General features: G+C 37.9%; 1 protein-coding gene across 2 annotated transcripts in view; it reads right to left on the reverse strand.

The window, feature by feature from the left end:
• LOC123679165 (serine/threonine-protein phosphatase 2A regulatory subunit B'' subunit beta) overlaps positions 1-14866 on the reverse strand; it is a 71041-nt gene that overhangs the window by 6496 nt on the left and 49679 nt on the right. For both annotated transcript variants that reach the window (XM_045616590.1, XM_045616591.1), the window contains exons 5-7: positions 10460-10767; positions 2101-2310; positions 1131-1342 (exon numbers count right to left, since the gene is read on the reverse strand). In XM_045616590.1, the coding sequence (XP_045472546.1) occupies positions 1131-1342; positions 2101-2310; positions 10460-10767 (730 nt within the window). The remainder of the gene's footprint in view (positions 1-1130; positions 1343-2100; positions 2311-10459; positions 10768-14866) is intronic.

Consider the following 14866-nt stretch of genomic DNA (forward strand, 5'->3'; position numbering starts at 1 on the left):
AGTTTCGGTGAGTTTGGGAATTTCTGAAATAACCGTAATTTCTACACAAGTGGCAAGGTCACAATTTTTATTCTATACATAAAGGGTGTTTTTTTAAGCAACAGAACTTTAAATTGCAATAAAACAACAATGGATTATTCGATTGACATGAATTTTAAGATAATTCACAAGAAAATCTTGTGGCATTACATTTTAAATATGATTTCTGGCATATGACCGCCACGGCTGGCTCGGATGTAGTCCAATTTTCGATTACTTTTTCCAACATTTGTGGCCGTATATCGGAAGAACACGGCGAATGTGGTCTTCCAAATGGTCAAGGGTTTGTTGCTTATCCGCATAGACCAATGACTTGACATAGCCCCACAGAAAGTAGTCTAGCGGTGTTAAATCACAAGATCTTGGAGGCCAATTCACAGGTCCAAAACGTGAAATTAGGCGGTCACCAAACGTGTCTTTCAATAAATCGATTGTGGCACGAGCTGTGTGACATGTTGCGCCGTCTTGTTGGAACCACAGCTCCTGGACATCATGGTTGTTCAATTCAGGAATGAAAAAGTTAGTAATCATGGCTCTATACCGATCACCATTGACTGTAACGTTCTGGCCATCATCGTTTTTAAAGAAGTACGGACCAATGATTCCACCAGCCCATAAAGCGCACCAAACAGTCAGTTTTTCTGGATGTAACGGTGTTTCGACATACACTTGAGTATTAGCTTCACTCCAAATGTGGCAGTTTTGTTTGTTGACGTAGCCATTCAACCAGAAGTGCACTTCATCGCTAAACAAAATTCTCTTATGAAAATCGGGAACAACGGCAATCTCATTTTGGGCCAATTCGACGAATCTACACCTTACTTGATGATCGTTTGTCTATTCATGATGAATTGCCAAACCAAACTGAGAATAAATCACTTGACAACTGTTAAATCGGTCGCCATCTTGAACAGTAATGCCAACTTAAAGTTATATACCTCGAAAAAAAACACCCTATATATGGCAAAACCAATTTTGGTTTGGAAATATTGCATAAGAATTGGATTACAAAACAAAATTCTAAGATTTTTGGGATTCTATGACCTCTTAGTTGGTTGTTGGTGTTTTAGGGAATTTTTAGACAAGCTTACCGTGATCGTTGTGCCTTGTTAGGTCGTGCTTGTCGATGAAAAGGTCATGGTCTCTGTCCAACTCCCAGAACTTGCAGTATATCACATAGAAATGTTCATAGCTGAAGAACTGCGTTATCTGGTTGATGTCTTCCTCCTCCTCCAATAACTGAATAATGTCCAGAAGGATGGAACGACGTAGCTCGGGTATACTTATCTTACCGGACCAAGACCTGGCAAAAAGAGATGAAAGGGTTAATAATCACTGGAAACAGATCTAACAAAAATTAGAATAGAGCACATGCTAACATTGAATTTTCCATCGAAAATAATCAAAAACTATAGGTCTTTTTCATTAGTCTATGCTGCATCATAATTGATCGAAAGTGCTAATCTGCTATAGATTGTTGTAGATTTAGATTGCAGATTTGGGGGTGTTTCATTGCACCGCGTCTATTGTGAACACATGAGAGCTTTTCGCTATTTGTCATCGTAGAGTCTACAACTCGTCCTCTATTTCCAGAGTTCTAATGAACTCCAGTATCTGGGATGGCTTCAAGAAGGTTACTTCCTCACTTCTTCTGGTCTCTTGTCCAAAGCATTTTTTGCGTTGGCTATCGACGGCGAGGCATTGCGTCATCTGGAGTTTTTTCTTTCTCCCCACACAAAATGCACTCGTTGTTTTCTGCTAGCCTCATTATCATGAGGTGCTTCCTGAGGCGACAATGCCCTGTAAGAAATCCAGTGAGGAGGCGTAGCATATGCTAAGATCTAGATACTTCTTAGATCTTGCAGTACGAAGAAACTTTTTGGAATGATCAAACCCAAAAAAGATTCCGCAGAGTTTATTCCTTTCTGGTTTTTCCTTCTCCTGAAACTCTTTTCCCACACCAGAGAAAGGTTCTAGACCAATGAAAAGAGTGTGTGCTCATATACCCCTTGAAAACTTGATCAAAACACCAGTGTTATCAAAAAGACAACTCGAAATTACCTATTCACACAGTAGTAGATCCTGGCGATGACGGTGTGCACGTATCTCGAATGGAATTCAGTAGCCTCTTTGAGGAAAGTGAGACCTGGATGTGTTTCGACGACGTCCTGGACTAGAGGGATGAAATCTTCAGGCGCCAAATGGTTTCTTTTGCCTCTGGTAAGGATGTAGACGAAGCGAGAAGCGTTATCGTGGCACGTTGTACACATTCTGCAAACAAGAGGAAAAATACATTAATCATATTACTTCAAATTAAAATTTAGTAGATAAGCGTAACAAAAGCAAATATCAGCATTTAGTTAATTCAACTGCACGAATAATTTCATGAGCAATAGTAGAACTGGTGGAAAAATGGAGCTGTTGGGACAAGTTAGTGATGTGAATATTGCTGCTGTAGCCTGTATTGTTAGCGCAAACCAAGGTTTGTCGATCTTGGGAGTTAGACATTCCACAAACGACATTACAACTCAAGTAAATCGGTCACCAGCAACGGCGTATCTTCGCTGATTTTCAACCTATAATATTCCGTACTGATTCTCTTAATCTTACGAATAGCTCTCTTTTGTATCTTTAGGACTCTTTCCAAGCGATATGAGTTATCATAAATGAACATGATACAATACTTCATTTTTGATTGGAAGACAGCTTGGTATTTTGTTTTGAGTAATGACAAATCCAGGTATTTGAGACTCCCAGGGTGTAGCACTTAGTTGACTACAAAGGTCAATGTTTTTCGCTACAATCGAGAATTCATTCTACTTCAAGTTCCAGAAAGTGACAGGATTAAATAAGATCTAGAGTAGATCTGAATGTTGGGTGGTTTTTGAGAACCAGAATAAGTGGTTGTGAATAAAATGGCACTTGTCTTTTCACAATTCATTACATTCACTAACTTGTGTAAGGAATGATTTTATCAATTTACACCTTTCTGGAAACGTCATAAGTGTCATTTGTGTAACTTATTGTTCCAATATCTGTTCAATCGAATATGGTAGGTCATTTAAAAAGATGATATGGAGCCTAAAGATGATGAGGTTCTCCTAGTTCTGTGAATTTCTTTTCTGATATTGTTTTGTTACTCATTCTTTTGTTAACGGTTTGTTAGGTATGATTTGAACAAATTAAGTTCATATTCTCTCATTCCTTAAGCATGTTATTCTGGAAAAACGAGATGGTAGGACAATGTATCGAATAATCCAGCGCAATCCTATCCGATACTGATGACCCCTTCGAGACAACGCATTAAAATAATCTAATGAAACGAAGAATATAAATAAACAAACCAGCAATCTATCAGTCTCACGGCGTTGTCGCGGGGAATCAATAAAGCTAATAAGACGCTTTTTGCGTGTAATAAAAACCGACGTCTTCTTGTCGAGACGGAAAATAAAGAGGAGAGAAAAAGCGCGACAGGATCGTTTTGCGACAAAGATGGACGGTTGCCAAGTAAGGCCGAGAGTAATTCGAAGTGGATATTTTAACGCTTTGACGATATTTATGGACGCCATATTCGTCGCAGCGAAATCATTGTCCGTGAATGGGGAACGATGATACTTTATTTCGGCCGCGAGCGTGCTTTATTAACGCAGGGTTACATTTATGGAACCAATGGAGTCTCTTAATATGGAAGCGGTATCTTTTGTTATTCAAAATATTGTTTGAATATTCCAAACATTTGATTTGAATGGAAATTTCGGTTACATATACCTAAAATTTGCATAGGCGCTCCAAGCTGAACAAGAAGTATGAAAGGTGAAGTTAGTAAGAATTATTTTATTTTTTACTGTAAGAAAACTTTATGTATTATTTATACAGAGTGAGTTTTAAATATAAAACTCCTCAATTTTCTCGGAAACGGATATCACAATTTTTATAGATTTTGGTGTGCAAGGATCTTGTGGCCGATAATGGTGGTATTTACATAGTATTCAGACTTTAATAGTGAACTTTATTTTAAATGAATCACCCTGTATATTTTTGCCTTTCGAAATCCCTGACAAATACTGAATATTTTTATGTGAGTTCCCCTAAACCTAAATGCCGAAATTTTTATTTTAAGCTATTTTAGCTACATTTACATTATTAATTCTGCAAACATGTCAACTGAACCTTTTCCCAGATGAATGAAGCGTTCCATACTCAAGACTTAGTCTGTATGTATGAATGAAACCGTCAGTCCATCGTTCAGAGGTTTCTTAGGGAGCTTTTTGCGTGAAATTAGTTACCAAAATCAATTGCTATACCGTATTGATCCTCCTAGCTTAAGAATACTTTGGCCTATACAGGGTGATTCACCTCGATGGCCTATTAGACGTTTATGCAAAAAACTAATCATAATTGTGTGCTAAAAATTTGCATGTTGGGGTTTGAGACAAAGATTTTTGTCCCTGAAATATTTTCAGATCTCTACAACTACCGGTTATACCGGAAACAGACTACACTTCCCTATTTCAAATGGCACATCCAGTATATTATTGCATCATTAGATAGCTTTTTTGATGACAATTTCAGCAATATGCCATACTTTGAGTAAAAACTCGACGGTTCATGAGTTAATGGGATTCTTATGAAAAAAATGGTGGCGACTAGTACTCATGTTTTTTTGAATATCTCTGCAGAAAATGTTTTTTTGGGAAAATCATTTTCATTTTCAGTTCAGCAAGTACGTCGTATTTTAAGAGTGTTTGCGGTTTGGACCAAAAGGTACAGGGTATTCATCAGAAGATCGTTATCTAGGATAACTCAAATTCATCAGAACTTTATATTTTCAAATTACAATCTAACGGTCGCTTCACTGTTTCACACCTAATGCAGGCCTTGATTGAAGAGTAAGTTCTCGCGAGGCGTTAAACAGTTCTTGTGCATGATGATTACAGTTGTCGGAAGTAAAACTACTATTTCTCGCCCTAAAGAGAATTTCAATGCATGGTGGCCATAAAATCCTTTAGCAAACCCCCTGCATTATCCCATCTAGCTAACCCTTCATCGTCATTGGAAACATTTCCGTCTTTGTTGGTTCGATATCCAAACGATGACTCTCGTGGGAATCACAACGCAACGTAGGCGTCGTTCCAAATGCCAAGACAGGCGTCGCACTCAGTCACCTCCTCAAAAAAATTGCTGCACGCGATCGAGGGGGTCTTTTGTTGAAGTCGCAATCAATTGAAAATAGGCGATAACAACGTCGTAAGAATACAATTCGGCGTCGTTAAAACGGCGATACACGAAAAACCCGCCGAGGCGACTTCGATCAAACAGTTTTGGAGTGCTGTAACAACAATATTTTCTCGATGTGTCTCTATATTTCAAAACATAATTTTATTAAGTAACGGATGTATTTTTAGAGGTACTTTTAGAACTTTTAGAACAAGTTGGCAACACTGTTTTAACTGGCAGTCATTTTGTCAGCTGTCAACTCCTTTTTGTTCAGTTTGGTCTGGCATTTCAACATCAATAGACTGACAACGTTTTCATATTGTGCAAATTTAATTTGAAAATAATGGTTATGTGTTTCGTATCGCACGTCCATTTTACGTTCATCAGAGCAATTAATTCTATTAACTATGGACTGTTTTTGCACCACGTTTACTCTAAAAATCTAAATTTCAAATGAAAATACGCATCCACAGAGACTTTGTACAGTGAGAACAGAAGCCAATGCTTATGGGGCAATAGTCTGGCATTCTAGTGTTTCAGAATGGCAAGGACACGAGGAAAGCCCTTGATACAATACAAAGGTTAGCCTGTGTTTGTATCACTGGAGCTATAAGAACCTGTCCAACTAGGGCATTAAAAATCATTACCTCACACACATCTACATTTAGTGATAGAGAGAGCTAGTGGCCTATGAGGAAATTAGGAATAAGAGAGCCTGGTCCTCCCTGACTTATAACATACCATCAGCGAACCTTCCAGTGACAGGACAATAAGGAAAATTAGCATCGAAAAAACCTTCATTACGATACTAAGTAGAAAAGAACATTAGGAAAAGGAGTCCACAATCCCAGTTCTTGAAAAAGAACACTATAAAATGGTACACAGATGGTTCCATAACATAACAATAACAAAAGCACGAAGGAGACTGGCACTGGAGTATTCGGGACTGGTACCAAATTTTCAATATCGTTAAGCCGCTGTCTAAGTGTCTTCCAGCATAGATACTTGCAGTAAGAATATTTGTACAAATTAACCTAAAAAGAAACTATTAGAAATTTGATATAGCGATACATTCTGATAGTCAGGCTACAATCAAAGAACTGAGCTCACATATCATCGATTCTTAGGTATTGGAGTGCCGAAGAAAACTCAATGAAAAAGTCAAGAATAAGGCCAACACACTTCCCAGAAAAGGAGTACAAATTCCTTTTATCGTCCCGAAACCTTCCTAAGGTGTAGACAAATGTACCTACAAGAAAAGAGTTTCAGGAGAAGGAGAAAACCGAAAGAGAAACACTCTGGCGGAATCTTCCTGGTTTGGATCATTCCAAAAAGTTTCTTCGATACTTTGACTCTGCGAGATCCAAGAAGTATCTGGATCTTAGTAAAAATATACTACACCTTCTCACTGAATTCTTCACATGGCATTGTCGGCTTTGGAAACACCTCATGAGAATGAATCTAACAGAAAATGACGAATGCAGAATCTGTGGAGAGGAGGAAGAAAGATCAACTGGTGACGGAATGCACTATCACTAGCCAACACTAAACCTGCTTTGGACATTAAACTTGAAGAAGTGAGGAATTAGCCTCCTTGAAGCCATCCCAGATACTGGATTTCATTAGAACTCTAGAACTGGAAGGCAAGCTGTAGTTCACGTTATGGAGATAATAGCTCTGATGGAGGGCACAATAGACCATTAGATCGCAGTGAAATAGAACCTCCCTAAATAAATCTAAATCGAAGCCAATGCTGCTGTAGAGCGTAGCGTAGAGGAAGACCCGAATCAATCTATCCGCCATCGTGCACAAGAATTGGATATGTGTCTATCCACTTTATGGACGATTTTGTGAAAAGATCTTGGTTTGTGTGCTTACAAGATCCAACTCGTGAAAGAATTGAAGCCACGCGATCACCTAACAAGGCGTAGATTTGGTGAATGGACCCAAAACAAGATTGCCAGTGGTCCCGATTGTCGTAAGAGAATTTTGTTTAGCGATTAAGTTCATGTTTGGTTGAATGGCTACGTCAATAAACAAAACTACCGTATTTGGAGTAAGGATAATCCTCGAGTGTATGTTGAGACACCGTAACATCCTGAAAAACTGACTGCTTGGTGTGCTTGATATTCTGGTGGTATCAATGGCCAATACTTTACAGTCAACGGTTACCGCTATAGAGCCATGATTACTGACTTTTTCGTTCCTCAATTGAACAACCATGATGTGCAGCAGCTGTGATTTCAACAAGAAGGCGCAACATGTCACACAGCTCGTACCACAATTGATTTACTGAAGGAAGCGTTGGGTAACCGCATAATTTCACGCTTCGGACTCGTGAATTGGCCTCCACGATCGTACGATTTAACGCCGCTAGACTATTTGCTGTTTGGACAACATTCAATCATATTTAAATTATAATGCCAAAGGATTATCTTTCGAATCAATTCAATTTCATGTGAATTTTGAGAATTCATCCTTGTTTTATTCAATTTCTAAGTTCTATACCTCTAAAAAAACACCCCTTATATTGTACATTATGCTACAAGTTCAAATGGTTAGGAACATTCACAAGAAATGGACAAAGTGCATTTCTGGATTTTTTCGGGATTTAAATTTATACTTAACTACTATCCGTATTGGATATTCAAATATGAAAAGGAAAAAAGCATAATCCTTTTATGTAGGAGCTCAGTTTTAAAAGAGAGGGCTGCGTCACCCGAATAAATCCTGAAGCGACATGAAATTTTCATAATTCATATTTTAACGGCCAAGCAGAGTCGGAATTTATTGTTTTCTCGAAAACGTCGGATTCATGTTTACCATATTTCCATTAGCATAAACTCACATCATTTTGCATTGATTATATAATAGTGTTTTGGAATATTACGATGTTCCAGACGAATGTTTGAATAATTTTACGTTTAGTTATTTTCGTTAGGTTCCGAAAACTAGATTGATTGCATCTTCATGAGTAAATTGAGAAATTCAGCCACCTTGGGAAGAATGAATAAAGGCATCAAATTGCCTTATTCTAAGGTATTGATCATTTTTTGCGTAATTTACGTATGGAGAATCTTCATGAGACTCCAGTTGGACGATCATTCAAGGTCAAATCAATCAAATCTAATTACTCAATACCATTCACCTACGGCTCAAAATTCGCAAATTTTAAACCTCAAACCAAATTATGCAAAAGGGCGCACCAAACAGTCAGTTTTTCTGGATGTTGCGGAGTTTCGACATACATTTGAGGATTAGCTTCACTCCAAATGAGGCAGTTTTGTTTGTTGACGTAGTCATTCAACCAGAAGTGCGCATCATCGCTAAAGAAAATAAAATGGACGTAGTGCGCGATACGTATTCCGCACAGAAGCGTTATTTTCGAAATAAAATTGCACTATTTGCAAGCGTTGTTCAGGCGTGAGTCTATTCATGATGAATTGCCAAACCAAACTGAGAATAAATCACTTGACAGCTGTTAAATCGGTAGCCATCTTGAACAGTAATGCCAACTTAAAGTTATATACCTCGAAAAAAAAACACCCGTTATATAGAACTTTGATACAGAAAACAAATGTGCAAATCGTTTTTTAGATATCCAGGTCATCAACAAAGAGTTTAATTTCCTGCAGCATGGAAAAAATCTGGCATCATATACAATAACACATTAATCTGAAAAATCTTTGATTATATATGAATCAATTGTTTAATCTATACTAATAGGCATTGATTTTTTTGTGTAATTATCAATATGTGAGGAGCAGCTTGATAGACGCGAGTGTAATGCCGGCTCTACACTCGATGCTGCGAATAGTGCGAATACACGCCGTAATTATCAATTTATTAAATTTCCATACTCGCATAAGATATTCGGATTTTAAGCGCGCAATCCTTTGAAAAGGGTAAAGACGCCGACTCAGGGAATCCTTCAAAGTGCGATAACTGCGATACCATCCACATTTGTGTTTACACGGGTCTTCGCGCCGCCAGTGTAGAGCCGGCATAAGAGTTACTCAACATAAAAAAATCAAATGATGTAAACAAATAAAAGAAATGGGACTAATGGAGGCATGCTTTGAGAAAAAAAACTGCATATTTAACATAATCTTATGGAAATAATCAATTCGAGTTGGGAGATTGGAATTAGGTGTTATTTCTTCCAAATGTCGCAATTACTCTTGATGACATGAAATTTTGCACGAAGCTTAGAATTGCTTTCTAAATGGCAAAATCGAGAATTCATTTGGTGAAAACCGCAACCTCATAAATTCATGTTTTCAAGCTATAAGAGAAAATTGGGAAATGGCATGAAATGAAAAGTTCTCATAACTTCTTTAATAATGGTGCTATTAACATGAAACAAAAGCATCCTACTGGCATTTTTTTCCAGTAGAATCGATTGGTGTGATCATTTGTTTTTATTGCAATTAGTTTTGAAGTTATAATACAAAATTGTGTTTTTTCAAATGTAAATTATATAACTTTTTATAACAAACGAAATGGCTCAAATTTCCGTTTCCAAAAATATATAGCATATAATTTAGATATGATTAATAAACATCATCAAAAATTTCAGTTTCACGTGCAAATCAATCAAGTTCCTATCTATGATAATCTGTGAATTTCAGATAATTGAAATATTCGGTCGGTACCAGATTAAACGTTATATTTTTTCAATATTTCAACATTTTTAAATTAATGAATGTTCTTTAAATGTGACCGAAGGAAAAAAACTTACATTGTTAAATCGGCAGACCTTGGTGGCTTATCTGAAATTCACAGATCGTCAAAGATAAGCACTTGGTTCATTTACCATGTGAAACTTTTGAAGAATTTTATAGTTCGATATGAAATTTATATATCTTGTTTTATATTTTCGAGAAGGGAAAAATTAAGCGATTTCATTTGTTATAGAAATTTATATGTATTTATTAAAAAAATTGGACACCCAATACAAGTTGAGAATGTAGCTTTAATGGGAGCCTAATGATACTAGTCGGAAAACAATTCGAAAATTTCAGCGCTTCACCGTAATAGAGCGTCTTGTTAACGGTGAAACACCCTGTATATCTGAAAATCTGATTTGAATATGTTCGTTGTTGATCAACCGAGCAAAATATGACATCTCTCAAAATTTACTTTAGAGTTCGATCAAGAAAACAACTAATCTACTAAAACGAGCATTTTTCTCTAAACTTACCCAGACCAGAACGTCCAAAACTGCTCGAATGTACAGCTACCCTTATCCGCGCAAGCGGCCAAATACAGCGGCGTTTTCCAATAGAGCGGCACCTGGCAGGCGGTAGCTATCTTGTCGAAGTGTTCGCGCGACGCTCGTTCGCCTACGCTCGCGAACACTGCGTGCACGCTTGCGTTCACCGTCTCCAGATGGCCTGTAGGCACGGGTTTACCGGTGGGGAAGTGGAAGCGGGGTATGTTGACGTTCCTGTTGTTCCGGACGTGCCTCTGTAGGGTGGTGTGCGGCAAAGGATGCTCCCTGGCGATGGGCTACGGAAGAAGAGAAAAGAATTAAAAATATTTAATTATATAATTGACCGGTTTCGTTATAAAATGACACCAATCAAGATCTGAAGATCCTACTAAAGACTGATGCTACCGAACATTACTGTATTCTTGTTCAGGTCATTCAAACTTGCAATCAAAACATATCACTACATACTAAAATACATGTTTATGTGGCTGAATACTTCTATCGATTTGATATTCAATAATTTCATCATGGAACTTATGATTGACATACTTTCTAAAGGGCCTTAAATATTTTAATATGAAAAAAGCATTTTATTTATTCACTTAGTTGTTTATTCTCAATGCCAAATTCATTATTATGAACCAAGCCGTAGACCTCTTAAGGCGGCCACTCACGAGGCACCCACGTTCGAGCGTTCGGATAATTTGACAGTCGGGCAGCTCGGGACACGGCCGCACGACTGTAAATCAGAGAATGAACTTGACTGCCCGACTGGAATCTCTTGGACGCCTGGCGTTCAAAGTCTCGAAAAAAATGTTGACCATTACATAAAGAATGTAATCGAGAAGTAAGGTGAAATATTAGGTGTACAACTCTGCTTCGTAGTCGAGTTGAATAGATCTAGATGTCATACAATAAGCTTAGGTATTTGTAAACATAACGCCATCGAAATATTAGTTGATTTGTGTCTGCATGCAAGTTATTCTCGATTAAACATGTCAGCTTACGAGCCAAATTCTAGTCATCCGCGAGAGATTTTAATTTTCTGCTTTAATATGAGGAAATCGGCGGCTGTGGCTCATCGAATGCTCTCAAATACCAATGGTGAGGCTGCTATTAGTGGAAGAACGTGCCGAAAGTGGTTTCAACGCTTTAAGAACGGTGATTTTGACGTCGAATACCAGCATGACGGTGGAAGAGAGAAGATTTTAAAATTTGCAGGATCAAGACTCGTGTCAAACGCAACAAGAATTGGCAGGATCATTGAGAGTGACGCAACAAGCCATTTCAAAACGTCTGAAAGTCATGGGAATGATTCAGAAACAAGGAATTTGGGTGCCGGACGAGTTGAAGCCTAGCGATGTTGAACGTCGTTTGTTTGCTTGCAGCTGCTTACAAGGCAAAGACGAAACGGATATCTGCATCGCATTGTGACTGGAGACGAAAAAGGGTTTCATTAAGATAATCCCAAGCGCAGAAATTCACGTCGACGGCCAAACCGAATATTCACGGTTCCAAGGTCATGCCAGGTATTTGGTGGGACCAGCTCAACGTAGTGTATTATGAATTGTTAAAACCCACTCAAACAATCACAGGCGATCGTTATCGAACGCAATTAATGCGTTTGAGTCGAGCATTAAAAGACAAACTGCCGCAATACAACGAGAGACCTTATAAAGTGATTTTACATCATGACAATGTTCGACCCAATGATGCGAAAGTGGTCAAGACATACTTGGAAACGTTGAAATGGGAAATCCTATCCCACCCGCCGTATTCTCCAGACGATGCTCCCTCGGACTATCACTTGTTTCGATCAATGGCACACGGCCTAGCTGACCAGCACTTCCGGTCTTATGAAAAAGTAAAAAATCTATTCAAGAGATGACTAGATTTTTCAACGCGGGATTCATACGCTGCTCGACTGATGGGAAAAAATAATGGCCAGCCATGGACAATACTTTGAAATCATAAATGTATAATTTTTTTTCAAATAAAGTCTCGAAAAACGGCGAAAGAAAAGCTGTACACCTATGAATTTTCTTTTTCAATTCTCTCAGGTTGACAGGTGTACGATTCAATGAAAATTAGTTCGTAAATAAAAGAAAACTTCAGGCCTGAAGTACCCAAAATTTCAATAACTGAAAAATAGTAGGAATTGCAGGGAAGTGCCTGACGAGGAAGTCAAACCTTCTTTTACCGGATAATCACAAGAACATTGAGTATCCCACAGTGCAATAAACTTGACAATGAACAATAAATAAAAGTTTTTCTCCCGGAAGCTAGGCGGTGAAAGTACTTATTTATTATTATTTATGGGCGATGATTGCAGTTTTTAATATATGCCTCTTTCGCTAGATACGGTTTCGCAAATGAGAGGCTAGAATAGACGCATATTCTTGATGTGCGTGTCGATAAAGACATCCTTCGTTTCTGAACAACATTTATTTTAGTTTCAGAATTTATGCCACAGAAGTCGTGTGAGATGGAAATACAGCTTGACAGCACTATGAATTTATTGAATCTTAATATTTCAAAGAGATTACTTTGAAAGGATAGATTCATATATTCCAAATTACTTATCAATTTGTTCTTGTTTTTTATGTTGACTAGAACAGATGTTCATATGTTTTTGAATATTCTTTTCTATTTATTTATATTTATTGCAAATTTTATTCAAATTTAAATTGAGCCGAAATAAGTAAAATTCTTCAGGATTATCTTTCATGTTAGTTGGAAGATGAGTTAGACTCTAACCCAGCAGTTCTCAAAAATTGACTGACGTTCTGCTAATATTCGTTCTTCCAATAGGTATGTCAAATGTCATAGCGCAAAGCGTATATTTGAAGAAGAAAATACTGGTTTGAGGTCCGGTGACCAAGCAGTCCTTTCTATAGAACCTAGTTTTCAAATCAATCTACCACCTGATTAATAGAAGTTCGAATTCATCTGGATTATCTTCCAAATTCTCACCAATTGTTAGCTCCATCGCGTTTTGTAAAATCTGATCTGGTTTTCCAAGGTAACCCATATATCAGCAAAAAAATGCCAAAATTCTGACTATTCGAAGATAACCCAGATGAATGTGATCCCTTGGTAAAACGAATATTCGAAGAAAGGATCAGAAGACCATCAGCCAACAAATTCCAAAGTTCTGGTTAGAGAAAACCACCATTTTCATTGAGATTCGCAAGATTTTCCAGAAAAAAAAAACTTTTTCTGACCTATAAACCTACGCTCCTGAGAAATATAGAGTCCACTGTCTGGACCACTGATTACGCTGAAACGCCAATAGGGGTTGGAAGAATACGCTGGGAGATATATAGAGGACAGTATATCTCAAAAAAATAAGTTTTCAAGAATGCTTGCATGCATGCGTATTGAGCCTGGTTTTTCTTCACAGAAAGTTGACAAGCAGACATCATGTACACCCAAGGAGAATCGGATTCATCAAAAAAGACGACCTGATGCCATTCCACATTTCAATGTTGACGTTCTCTGCACCACTGTAATTGTTGTATCGATGCTCAGAGGTAAAACAGGATGGGGTCGATAATGCTGCAGTCCAAAAGACCTTATCCGGCGGTGAACCGTTCGGACATTTACAGAATGGCCTTGTTCTCCTAACCACTCATCAGCCAAAGATCGAGTTTCCGCAAAATAATTCGACCTCTTTCAAATTCACTTAGCTGGCGATAAATTCCGCTCTAGGCATTTTAACAACAACGAAACGTCGACCTTGGATCTCCTCGAACAGTTTTGTTGTAAAATTTAAAAAACTTGCAAAAAACGACTACAATATTTAAGTAACAAAAATTGATTACATGAAAATCCCTTCACGATTTTTTCTCCGAATTCAATCATTTACTCCTTGCCATACTATCTATGCTTCACAAAAAAAAAAAAATTAAAATTTGAACAGCTCCTTCTGGGTGTTGCAGTTTCTTTGTCAGTTAGTATATCTGTTATCATTTTTATCCTTTTCCCATCAGTGTTTACTCAACAAAACCGATCCGTTAGCCCCGCAGACATCATCTTCAATCGACTCCGTAATATCATTGACCAAGGTCAGTGTCGATATCTGGTCCGGCGATAACTCGCTTTCTAAATCGGTCCAGTTTCTGAGAGCCGGCTGGACCGTCACGAGATCTTACGCAATCGGCACGAAAGCGAACTCAAGTTGTAGTATTACTCCTACGAAAGGTCAGATAAACAAATCGGAGAACCGAAAAACAATTCGGAGGGACCTTGAAGAGAACACTGGGTGACCCCGCCCAGTTACACTGGAAGCGCAGTCAATTGGGAGACATGCTTTTCGAGTTGTGTACGTCATCTTTTGAGGCGATTTGGCATTGCGACCTTAATGGTTATCCATTGGACTGTTGTCTAATTGAA

Source organism: Harmonia axyridis, chromosome 4 (assembly GCF_914767665.1).
Source record: "Harmonia axyridis chromosome 4, icHarAxyr1.1, whole genome shotgun sequence".
NCBI lineage: Eukaryota > Metazoa > Arthropoda > Insecta > Coleoptera > Coccinellidae > Harmonia > Harmonia axyridis.